Source organism: Equus quagga, chromosome 14 (genome assembly GCF_021613505.1).
Source record: "Equus quagga isolate Etosha38 chromosome 14, UCLA_HA_Equagga_1.0, whole genome shotgun sequence".
Taxonomy (NCBI): domain Eukaryota; kingdom Metazoa; phylum Chordata; class Mammalia; order Perissodactyla; family Equidae; genus Equus; species Equus quagga.
This window is the reverse complement of record NC_060280.1, coordinates 24,094,318-24,107,777: the sequence shown is the minus strand read 5'-3', so window position 1 is coordinate 24,107,777 and position 13,460 is coordinate 24,094,318. Positions and strand designations below refer to the sequence as shown.

General features: G+C 39.1%; 1 protein-coding gene across 1 annotated transcript in view; it reads left to right on the top strand.

Annotated features, from left to right (window-relative positions):
- LOC124252586 (tripartite motif-containing protein 5-like) overlaps positions 1-13,460 on the top strand; it is a 61,096-nt gene that overhangs the window by 14,409 nt on the left and 33,227 nt on the right. Inside the window, exon 8 of the mRNA XM_046686255.1 lies at positions 8,071-8,106. Within this exon, the coding sequence (XP_046542211.1) occupies positions 8,071-8,106 (36 nt within the window). The remainder of the gene's footprint in view (positions 1-8,070; positions 8,107-13,460) is intronic.

Sequence of the window (13,460 nt, the reverse complement as noted above, 5' to 3'; positions counted from 1 at the left end):
GTGGATGTTCATTCAGCAAGTGGTTGGGACCCCCATGTCTTCTGGTATTTTTTATTCAAAACTCTTCCCTCAACCAAGTTCACAGTTAAAAAAAATAATAAGTGCACTGATTGGTCAAGTGGTATCTGCTCTCAGCCCTGCTTGTCCCCAGGAATTCCCAACTTCCTCATCTTTGGATGACCTTTTGAAATGAAGAATTCCAAGGTGAATACGTCCAGTATATGTTTGTGTGTGTGTGTTTGTCTGTATGTACACATCCATATCTCCATGCTCATCAACGGAATATTGAGGAAATTGATCTTCTAAATTTTCCCTCTGACCTCGGCAATCCTGTCACCCCATTGTTACAATGACTGAGGCTGTCACTAACTAGCTAAAATCTGTGCTCTTGAATTATGGAGAAATGAATCTACAGGGACATTCACATCTTCTCATTTAGTGGAATGTCCAGTCCTCCAGTTCAGGATGAAGTACCTAATTACAAGGAAATAAAGACCTGAATTTTCATATACAACCAAACAGATCTGCATACTGAGTGACTCTGCTTTTTAACAGAGGCTCATGGTCCTAAAATGAAGCCCTTTGGTAAAGAGAATATAGAAATTTTAAGTTGCTCCCAGTTACACTCTGTCTTCTCAGCAAACAACCAGAGAAGTTATCCTGGACTCAAAAATGTGGGTGGATACCAGGTGTGGACTTGCAATGTGCAGATCCATTCTAGGGCTATTCTCTCCCCATCACCTCTGAACCACTGAGCATCACTCCTTCTGGTAATTCTGGGGCCTCAGGGCTGTGCTGGGCCATCAATGAAGCAGATGTCCATCCACAGTGAAAAGTTTGAGTGTACTGAGGAGAATCTCAGGGAATAAGGAAGATCCAACCTGCAGGATCATCCATAGACAATATGCATGCAGTAGCGTTAAGTAGCACGCAACTGTGACCAGTAGCCTCATCTGGGGACTTCACATCTTCAATGGAATAAACATGTAACCTGCACTCATTAACATGGGATTCCAGTGGCCTTATATATATATTTTTTTTATAATTACAAGTCAGCAATTTTTTTTTTTTTTTTAAGATTTTATTATTTCCTTTTTCTCCCCAAAGCCCCCCGGTACATAGTTGTATATTCTTCGTTGTGGGTTCTTCTAGTTGTGGCATGTGGGACGCTGCCTCAGTGTGGTCTGATGAGCAGTGCCATGTCCGCGCCCAGGATTCGAACCAACGAAACACTGGGCTGCCTGCAGCGGAGCGTGCGAACTTAACCACTCGGCCACGGGGCCAGCCCCAGTGGCCTTATATTTTGCTCGATGATGATGCTATGCAATCTCTTCATCCTGTGCTGCTCTCTGCACGGTGTCCAAATCTGGTTTGTTCTCACTCTCATCACCTACAATATGTACTCCCCTCTGCTGTGCTTTGTTCCCTCCCAGCTCAGGTAACTCTCATTTATTCCCAGGGGTGGGAAGTGAGGCAATTGTTTTTCTGCTCAGAAGCACTTTGAAACTAACCTGTACAAGTACATTCCTAGATACTGTAATAGTCATGGTTCTCCAGAGAAACAGAATCAATATTATGTACGTGTAGACACATCATTCAATAGATAGATCTTAAGGAATTAATTTATACATTTATGGTGGGTGAGAATCCAAAATCTGTAGGGAAGTATGGTAGGCTGGTGACCGAGGAAGGGTAGATATTGCAGCCCAAGTCATAAGGCAATCTAGAGACAGAATTCCTTTTTGAGGAGGTGGGGATTCTTGTGTCTTTTTTCTTTTAAGACCTCAATTGATTGGATGAGTCCCCCTTACCTTATGGTGGGCAATCTGCTTTATTCTATCTACTGGCTTAAATATGAATAGCATCTAGAAAATACCTTTACAGCAGCATATAGACTAGTGTTTGGCCAAATCTAGGTACTGTGGACTAGCCAATTTGACACATAAATTTATGTTCGCAGACACTAAGTGTTTTCAGTTAATACTGAGAATATCGGAGACTTGACAACATGAATATTATTATTTTCATGTTATGGGGTAAAAACTTCCTCCTAGTAGAGGAATAAATGGAAAGTATATTGCTCCTAAACTTTCTATTATGCCAAGTGGTCCTCTTTAACAAAATCATCAGTTTTATGGTATTTATATTTAATGTTGGTCATGAGTTAATTTTTGAGGTTTAATATATTGTAGGAGAGCTAAAATAAACTAATGTGTCAAAAGTGGCATCTGTGCCTTCAGAGGTGCTCTCAAAGGCCACAGGCGTTCCTGTTCATTAAGTAACTCATGCCACTTTGCCCCAACAAGATATCTTATGGGTGATGCTGTAGCTATGGGGCCTGAAATCTGAAAATGTCAAGGCTGTGTTGTGTTTGTTGCAGTTGAAGTGTTGTGTATTTGCCGTTTCCTCCCTGCGCTGAGCCTCCTGCTTCCCTTCTGAGTCATTAACTCTCAATTACCACTAGCTGGTGTCACAGGTGGAGGCAACTGCAGCAGCACGTGGTCTTCTGTGAAACCCAGCCAAGGGTTTCCGGTTTGTGGAGCTATCCAGCCCCTTCCTGTCTCTGAATTGCTGTCTCCTTTCAAACAGAGGAAATTTACTCTTTGAAATAATTGAAGTGCAAATAAAAATAGTAAAAAAAAATTACAGTAGAAAGAGAACATGATCATTTTACACACAAAATGGCAAAAGGCATCTATACCAACTAATGAAATTGTGAAGGAAAATTGATCAATTACTGACAACTAGACAATTTAATAATTGTTATACAATTCTAGCTAGTGATCTTTAGAATCTATGTTAAATGAATAATTTGAGTGACAAAAAAATGACTCCCTCTAAGGAGAAGTAGAAAACTCCACAGATCCAAAATAATGAGAAGATGGATATGCAAAAATATGAAATTATAAGTCTTCAATGTTCCTTTGACAGCCCAGCCTCTGGGTCATATCTGTAATCAGGGACAGCAGAGGACATCACTGCCTTCCCTCCTTCAGGAGAGAGAAGGAAATGAGGAGATTTGATGACCTTAAAGCCAAAGGGATCTGGGAAATCTGCCACATTTGCTTCTTGTACGTGGAAGTACTTAATGGTGTTTGTGAGTCTCCAGAGAAATTTCTAGTTCCCTCTTTGCCTATATAAAAGGGTCTTGATGATAAAACTCCTGCCCAGTTCTGCAATCTCTCCTCTCTTTACTCACCCCCCTTGAGCCCCATTCCCGGCCCTCCAGAAACACCAACAGATCCCTGAACACAGCAAACTCCCTCATGCTGCTCCTGGGCCATGTCTGCCACCTAGAAGCAGAGCTTAACGGAGGATGTACCATCAAAGGAACATTGGTACTCTAGAAAAGACTTTCTAAAATTGGCAACATTTTAAAAAAACTTGAGATAATTGTAGATTCACAAACAGATGTAAGCAATAATAAAAAGAAGGCTTGAACAATTTCCCGCATTTTTCAGGTCCTTGATACCCCTGCTAAGATTACTCCAGTTCTGCTTTTGATACACATAAACACACATATATCTCACAGCCGTATTTTTGTTTGTAATGTTTTTAACAGCTTTAAGATAACAGAGGAGGACTAGCAACAGAAGTTAGCTCAGGGCTAATCTTCCTCAAAAAAAATAAATAAATAGAAAATAAATAAATAAAAAGAGAGGTTTATAAAAGCAAAGATCTCTGGTTGTTTCTTGTAGGAATCATTATTTCTCCATGCTGTTACTCTCATGTTCTTCCTATTTTGTAGTTTTGGCGTTCTACCCTGCCAAGCTAAACCAGAATAGCCTTTTATTTCAGATGCAGAAAACTGCTTCCTCCTTTCCTTCAGAGAAGCCTGAGACAGGAAACACGACTCTACCTCTTCATAATCACCCAAGCTACCAGTGAGAGCAAGGAGAGATGAGACCTCTTATCTGGACTCATGATGGAGGGAAGAGATCTTAGGGGCTCTGCCAGGATAAGACCTTCTTGAAGATAATCTTTTCTACTACTAGTCCTGGTAAGTTCTAGGAAAGTGTTCACAATTTTCCTGATAAATTACCAGCCCTTTGGTCAGCCTGATGAGACAGTCTGGATGATCAGATGCTTTCCATCTCCGCAACTCTTCTCTGGTCACTTGTCTCTCTGGAGTTCCAGGCATAGGGAATTTGTTCTCCAATGAGGGCCACAGTTTACTCTTACTTCAGTAGTGTCCCATGACTTTCTGGTGAGAGGTCTTGCTTTAGAACTTGTTCTTCATAATCTCAGAAAGACCTGGACAAGATGGTATATGTTAATTGTCTACTCAGTGACTAGTACAGGGCCCAGTAAAGAGGAGGCAATGAATTCAAATAAATTTTAATATGTTTGGTTAAATTCACAAGAGGAAAACCATACAGCTGTGGAAAAATTTATCTTAACATTTACTGAACTTACATTAAATAATAAATACCTACAAAAGATTTCAGGGCTCAGGAGAGAAAGTAAACAAAGAGTAAAAGAGTAATGTAATATGCAAAAAGATGAAACTCACTATGGCACAAAAACACAACAAAGAGACAATAATAATAATAATGAACCAAATGGGTGATAATGGAGCAAAACATCTATGCACCCTAGGAAAGGGCTTTACAATTTTAAACAGATTTCAGGATAGGTCTCAGTGTGGGAAGGTGAGTTAGAGAATATTCTTCAACAAAATGTTGTGTAAAAGGGTATTTTTATCCAGACTGATTAAGGAACATAAAGGCAGCCAGTGTGGGGTGAGGAGGAGTAGGAGGTGGGGTGAGAAGAATGAGGCCATAGCAGGGATGTGTAATGTGCACCTCAGTAGGCCATGATAAAGATGGACTCACACTGAATAGCACGCCTTTGAGCAGAGATGTGACAAGATTGATGTATACGTTTAAAAATCATTCTGGCTGTTGCTGTGAACAGTGATGAGACATTACTGTATGACCCCAATGGTAGTATTGGGGATATCAGTGTGGAAACTGTTCCTAGAATATGCTTAAAAGACTTCATTGCATGAGACCTAATTTGAAGAGAATGCTATAGGATTTTGTGATGAACTAATTGTGAGAAAAAGGGACTAGACTGAGGTTAGCTATATGAAGATGGCCTCTGTTACCAAATGATTTCTTTGGAACTAATTTCCCTGGGAGCTAGAGTGCTTAGGGACACTGTCACTACTGTGGGGCAGATTAAAGCCTGTACGTTAAGGGATGGTTGAAGAGGGCTCTCTCAGCACAGAGGAATGGGGGATGAGTTGCAATGTTTCTGACTTTCCTCAGGTCTTGGATGCCAGGAACAGGTCCATCTTCCCATTGACAGTTCTTGACAGAGTAACAGGAGAAGTTACAAGGATGTTGGATAAACACCTAACAGGAGTTTTTATCTGCATTGTGAAGACCCTTTCATTTTTGTTGTCCTAACTAAACAGATAGAGAAAGCCTTTGTCTTCACAAAGGATGGAGTGAGATAAGGAACCTCAGGACCTGGTTGGTCCTTACCTTACTATAAAAATTCCTACATTGTACTATTTCCAAAGGGGAACATACATTTTGTCTCTGTGTCTGTCTGTGTGTCTTATATGAGAAGAATTTCAATCGTGTAATGTTTCTTCAATGATAGAATAAAAGTTAATGAATAAAGGAAAAGCAAGGACTCGTGTTATTTTCAGGGGAACCATAAAAATGTACCACAAATGGGTGGCTTAAATAAAATTTATTTTCTCGTGATTCTGGAGGATAGAAATACGAGATGAAAGGTGTTGGCCTAGTTGGTTCCTTCTGAGAGATGAGTGGGTAGGATCTGTTCCATGTCTCTCTGCTAGCTCATGGTGGTTTAGTAGAAATCTTTGGTATTTCTCAATTTGTAGATGCAACACCCTGATCTCCGCTTGTGTCTTCACATGGATTCACATGTGTGCATGTCTATCTGTGTCCAAATTTGCCGTCTTTATAAAGATACACTCATGTTGAATTTAGGCCCACCCTAAGGACTTCATTTTAACTTAATCATCTTCAAAGACATGATTTTAAAATAAAGTTAGATAATCACACTCGGGATTAGGACATCAACAATTTTTTGCAGAGCACAATTCAACCTGGAGTAGCATTCTGTGTGTTTGAAATGCGATAGACTTTATCTCTCTACTTTACGATATCCCTTATTTATTGAGATTTCTCTCCCATGACTGATGGATGCCTCATTTGAATTTATGTTCCTCAGATCTCTGTCTTGTGTGTGATCCTATGAGTATACTAACCTTCTTTTCCCTCAAGAAACATACACATTTAGGTGCCTATCAACATTCTTGTCTTGTGTCCAGGCCAAGAAAAAAATCTCAAATCTCTGAATACAAGACTCTCACAACCACTCAGTGAGTCTGGATCTCTGCACTTCTACATCCCCGTAGCACTGGGTCTCAATCGAGTACTTGCTAACTTTACCTTTGTTTGTCTTTGTGAAAATCTGTGCAGTAGTGGAGAGAAATCTAAAGGAGGATCCGGAGGATGGTACATTCATCCCAACTCTATTGTAATAAAATGATCTCTATAAGTAGAATAATCTGTAAGCCATTCTACTTACTTACAATCAATCAATTCAAATAGAATCAATCTAGTCATTGATTCTATTTACACATCTGAAGAACGGGAGTACTCTTATTTGTCAAGGATGTTTGTGTGAGGAATATATGGATGAAACTGATTTTTAAATTATAACTGTGATAAAACTATTACTGATAAACTACCTGCCTATTATTGTCCTTGCAATTTTTGTGGTTGTCTTTGGGGAATGAGTTTGAGGAGGAGAAGGCTCTGTGTGTGCAGGTAAACATTTCTTGGCCTTTTGAAAATGGCTAATTGATGAAAGAAAAAAATCAGAAGCTAAGGAGAAAGGTATAATTATCTATGGAGAGATGAGAAGGTTCTAGCTTTGCACAGTCGTCAAACATTGTGTTCCTGCGTATGATGCGTTGTTCCAGGTCCTGAGGATATATATTGAACAAAACCATTCCTGATCCGTGCACGGATTACATTTTAGGAAGAAGAGGCAGACATTTAATGAAAGATATTATATATTCTGTAGTAAAACAAAAGAGAGAGACAAATGGCAAATATACAGCAAGCAATAGTATAAGCAGTTTTGCTATAGGTGAGTTAACGTAGGTCTTTCTGATAAGAAGACTTGTAAGAAGAGACTGAAAGAGATGTGAGAGTGAGTTATGCTGACAACTGGGGAGAATCCTTCCATGCAGAGCAACAAGCAAGTGCAAATGCTCTGAGAGAGCAGTCAGTATTGTTCTTTGAACATTGAGGATGTGTTTTCGTGATGGGAAAGAAAGGAAGGATAAATGCACATTAATAGGAGTATGCCAACTGAAGGTATAAAGACTCAAAAGACCATGTATTATGGTTCCTTTTTATGAACTGATAGGAAAATGCCAATATGGAAGATTAGTGGTTACCTGAAGCTCAGGTTCAGAATGGGAGTGACTCCTAACAAAATTAGGTTTGTTTTCAAGTGATGGAAATGTTCTAAAATGGCATTGTGATGATAGTTACACAGCTTCATAAATTGACTAGAAATTTTTGTATTGTATTCTTGAAACTAATGTATTTGATGTAAATATAACTCAATAAAACTGTTTTTAAAAGTGAGTCATATCAGGGGTTGGATCGTTCCATTTAGAGAGAAGAACAAGTGCGAAGGCCCAGGGGTCACAGTGAGTTTAGTGTATCTAACATGGAACATATGGTTTGGGGTGGGGAAGAAAAGGCAGACATAGGAGTGTTGTACAAGGTTCTTCAGAGAAAGGCCTCAATTTGTCCTTCTCTCCAGTAGGAGAAGAGAATCTAGCAATCACTGCCCTGGTTGGGTGATATTTGTCATACAACATAAACTGAGAGAAAAGTGTTTGATATGATGATAAAAAGCCCTTTTCATTGTCACTGACCTACTCCTCCTGTCTCTCTCTTCTCCTTTCTTTACTGAATAGTAATGTTTTGTCCTGTTCTAAATCTCTTCTCGATCAATGTCCTTCTATTCCTCTCTTTCTCATCCTGACCTCTTCAACATTCTCAGCCCTGCAGGGGACTGTGACCAAGAAGACCCTCAGGAGTCAGAACAGGAAGAAGTTAGGGGAGCATTGCAATGGATTTCTCAGCACAGGTAATTCTACAGAAGGAGGTGAGCTGCCCATCTGCCTGGAGCTCCTGACAGAACCCCTGAGCCTGGGCTGTGGCCACAGCTTCTGCCAAGCCTGTATCACTGCAAAGAAGGAGTCAGTGATCTGCCCAGGAGAGGTATGCAGTTGTCCTGTGTGCCAGAGCAGAAACCAGCCTTGGAACCTCTGACCTAATCTGCACCTGGCCACCACAGTGGAGAGAATCAGGGAGGTGAGCATGAACCCACACAAGTGGCAGAATAGAGCTCTCTGTGAGCATGATGGAGAAAAACTCCATTTGTTCTGTAAGGACCATGAGAATGCCATTTGTGTGCTTTGTGTGATGCCTCTGGAGCACAACAGTCAGAAAGTTTTCTGCATGGAGGAGGTGGTCATGGAAATCCAAGTAGGCCCCAGGGTGGGAAAAATGGTATATAAAGTGATATGTTCATTTTTTTTGGTCCTAATTTATTACCCTTGTCATCATAGGACTGAGCCCTGCCAACATTCCATACCCTTTGCTCAACTCTATGGCTTGAAGGACATTTCTTTGCTTTCATTCATTTGCTTCATGAATAAGCCTAGACTACAAACTCTTAGCAAAGAGAATTTGGATGAGTGGAGAATTGCTTCCCAATGTAAGTTCTGATTTTCCCTCTGGGCAGAAATAGTTTTTGGATCATGGTTGTTTAGATGTGAGAAAACTGTCAATGAGCAGAAGGGACTTTCATGGCTTCAAGATCAGTTCTTCTAGGGAAAGAGAGATGCAGGCTATACTTGATGAAGGTATGGTAACTTGTATCTCCTAGGGTTAAGGAAGACATTCACCTCCTCAGATTTTTCTCTACATCCTAGATTCTACCTGCCAGTTTTATTTCTGTGAACTTCAGACTCTTCTGAGATGAGCCTGATTTCCTCCCTGTTCATCAGGTGGTGAGAAAGCTCATAACTTGACTCTGATGATTCCTTTCTCATAGAAGAAGCTGTGAAGAAGCTGAGGAAGGAGCAGCAGGAAGCTGAGAAGTTGGCAGCTCGCATTATAGAAAAGATAGCTACCTGGAAAGCAGGAAGAGCTTTTTCCTGAAGGGAGTCTTGAGACAGGAAACTGGGCAGCGCCTTTGTCCAATCACAAAGAGGCCTCTTTTCCCTTGTTACCTGAGAATTAATGAGTTTAGAAGACATTTGATTAGTCCTCATTTCATTCCTTATTTGTTGGAGGTTGAGGGCTAAAGAATACTCATATCACAAGTGAATTGAAATATTTGAAGACCTAGATGATAGCAAGGTAAAAATGACTCCTGAATCCCGTGTCCCAATTCCGTCGTCAACTTTGAGCCTTGAATACTTCCAGAACACATATTGAGAAAGACCAAGTGTTCCCTTTTTAGGAAGTCTGGGTGGAGAGATTTAATACACAGGGTAGTGTGATCATCCAGGACATGTGTCTGCAACCCAAGCCTCCTGCAGGTATCACTTTGTGACTCAGGATTCGCCGTGATGAAGTAGACTTGAATATATCGCTTTGGGAGGAGCTCAAAGGAAAACAGCTGGAAAAAATGCTTTGCCAGGAAGTGCTCATGTATTTCACACCCTATTTTCTTTGAGAACCCACTGAGGGAAATACTTCTTGTCTTGACTCCCAGGCCCATACAAAGCAGGCCCTCAGCCAGACAGACTGAAGGCCTCTTTCTCTTTTCCTCTCCAAAGAATCATATGTAGACTGAGAGACAGAGGATTCTGAAAGGTTTTATTGAAATGAGAGGCATCCTGGACAGTTTGGAACTGAGGTAGCTGCAAACAGCTGGAGGAAGATGGGGAGAGGGTGCTGGATAACTTGGTAGCAATTAAAGACCAGCTTGTTTAACAGAGTCTGTACATTAACGAGCTCATCTCAGAGCTGGAGTGTCAGATGTGGTGATCATCAACACACACACTGCTGGTGAGACTTGGGATGGAGCTCCTACCTACAAGATTTGGAGGAAAAGAGAGACAAAGTTTTCTTCCGTTTGAGCTCCTGCACTTTCTTGCTCCTGGTGGCATTCAAAGGTTCCTTTAGGCCTTCAGTTCCTCTTCTCTGTCATTCATTTCAAGGATCATAGGGATAATTCAATGTAAAAATGTAAGAAAACTTTCCATTATTATTCATGTATAAAAGGCAGTGCAAAAATTTGGAGCAAAGATTCTTCGTTTCCATTAGCTAGAATTTGTAATGCCTTTCCTCACTAAGCCTAGCTAAAAGCAAACAACAGGAATCTTTGTTTATGTTTGATTTTTGCTGTTGTTGTTGAGGAGTGACAAATGTAAGGCTAGACTGTGTAATACCTGAGTGAGGGATGTGCATGCAGGAACATGTGTGTTTCTGTGTTTATGTGTGTATATGTATATTTGTGTGTTTGTGATGGCTGGGTTGGGATGTGGGGGCAAATCTGTAGTCTTGATGGACGAATTGTACCTAGCATGAATGTTAAAGTGTTTTTTCTGTGGCATTGTTAGTTTAACTATGACCTTAAGCTATGAAATGTGTTGGGAAATTCAGGAACGTTCAAACTTTCTCTACTTAATTCTCATGATTATCCTTTGCTAGGTGAACAAGAATTTCTTTATTTACTTTTGTCCGAATAATGGGATAATCAAGGTCATCTGCTGGATCTTTAGCTTTGCCTTAATATATATATTCCTAGAGTTATAATTAACATGTTATGAAATCCACCCATGTTGAGTGCACAGTGGAAGGAATTTTAGTAAATATATTGAGTTGCTAAACCATGAACAAATTCAATTCAACATTTGTTGAAAAGAATCTCCCTTCCTCCACTGAATTATTTTAGCAACTTTGTCAAAAGTCAATTTGCTCTGCATGTAAGGTTTTTTTTTTCTGGATTGTGAATCTGTTACTTGGATCTATATGTCTATTCTGGCACTAATACTCTAAGCTTTCGATTACTGTGGTTTCATAGAATATTTTGAAATTGGGCAGGTTAAATGTTGAAAGTTTTTGAAAAAAAATTAAAACATTTCTCTCCTACTATTTCAGAGCAGTTCAATTCTAACTGGGTTATTCTCTATGGGGAGAATTTTAGCCATCCTTGAACCTGGGAACATATGGAGAATGCTAGCAGGTAGAGGCCAGAGATACTGCTAATTTTCCTACAATGCAAGGGCAGAACACATGACAAAGAATTATCTGGGCCAGAATGCCAGTAGTGCCAAAGTTGAGAAACTTTGACCTGGGTCCTTTGAATTTCCCATGAAAATTTTGATGTAACTTGTTAAGTTTTATTAAAATGACTGCTGGAATTTTGATAGGTATTGGATGGAATTTAAAGGGAAATTTGAGAATTATTGTCATCATAACAATGTAAGATCTCCCCTTTTATTTAGATTTTCTTTAAACGCCATCAGCAAGATTTTGTAGTTCCAGCCCAAAAGTCTTTTACTTATTTTCTTCAATTTTTGAGTAGATTCTTTTTGACTCAATTATTTAAAAAGTCTCAATTTCTTATTGTATTTTTCATTATTAGTAATCAAAAATACTATAAATTTTTATATTGATCTTTTATCTCACAACATTCCTACACTCTTTTGCTAGTTTTAGTAGTTTCTGTGTGTGTATGTGTGTGTGTGTGTCTATTCATTGAGATTTTCTACATACTGGATCATGTCACCTGTAAATAAGTCCATTTTCACTTACTTTCCAAACTGGACAATTTAATTTCTTTAATTGCTCCCATTTCTTCTTTTCTTTTTTAGTTTTTTTCTTATCTGATCTACTAAATTCTTCCTATTTTCTGCTCTTCATCTTTCTCTATTTCATGTTTATGAGTGTGACATGTTTCCCATTCAAAACTGAATAGCCAGAAGTAATACTCAGTTGTCCAGTGATAACCAAGTAAAACCTGGGAATGACACTAACTCAGAAGATATATAAGCCCAGAAATAGCACAGAAATTTGACAATTTGAGTTCAGCAGACCACTTATTCCTGGAGCCAGATCGATTACTGGATGTTTCATTTATGCTTTGGTACAATCTACTTCCATCTCTCTCTGATAAAACCTGTTTAATTTTGTATTTGATCATTTGAAATAAACACAATGCTGAGTAATTTGTAAATGATTCCCTGTATTTGTTGACCTGCAAATGGATGATGGAAGTGAGGCAGCTCTCACACAATCACTTATTGTATAGTGGGACTGTTGATTTTGCATGTGGCTATTTAGTTTAGCCTTTAGTAATGACCCATAGGACTAAGAAATTCCAGTTAAAGTTGATAATAGAGGCTCATTCTTATTGCAACATAATCCAGCTTTTCAATTCCAAGCTAAAGTTAGTGCCAGAAAAGTCAAGAGGATGAAAGCACAGCATGAGTTATGACTGGGACTAATGAAGAGCCAGAGACTGAGACAGCAGTCATACAAAGGTCTAATGGTAAACTTCTTACCTGATATAGGGCACAAGAATATCAATAATAATGTGTATTTGTTGGAATGCAAATTAGGGGAAAGGGGCAATAACCTGTTTTGAATTAACTGTAGGATAATGTTCACATGCTAACAAATAAGCTAAACAGTTGGATACAAATCTGTAGGACTGGAAGGGATCTCTAGCTTTTGTAAATAGCTCATATATTTGGCCATAAACAAAGCCAAATCATGCAACATTTTAAGGAAGTAGTTGGGAAACAGAAATCACAATCATGGGAAATGAAGCCTGTGATTTTTCCATTCCTGAAGCAATTACAGACTTTAACATGCAACCTGCAAGTCGGCATCTATTGGAAAGCTGTAGTCACATAATTGACATTCTCTATGATTTTCCTATGAGGGTGGGGGGCTGTGTACCCTTATTGACAAGAATAGATCTGGGGCAGCCATGTGGGCCAATCAAGAAACATTTTTCGTTTTGGCTCTTCTTCTTCAAATTGATATAATGTGTGATGGGCTTGTGGACTTTACCGTCCACGATCTTGAAAACTAGAAGTTCAGATGACAGTTTCTCTCTTGTCTGGACTATTTTTTGAGAATATTTGGAACGGATCATTTTATCATGTATATATTGGTTTCTAGACCATGAGGAGCTACCTTTATACTGATAAGGATGAAAATGAGAGAAATGCTGGTGCTGAAAGTAGATTTGAATAGTAGATGAGAGTTTAGATCTTCTACCCTAAAAAAGTGTTCTTGTTCAGTTCTTTTAGGAACTTTATTCATGTATATTATACTTAATTCATTTAAAATGTTTAATCCAATGATGTTTGGTATTTTCCATTATTAAAATATTAAAACAATTGTGATAAAACATGTAACATA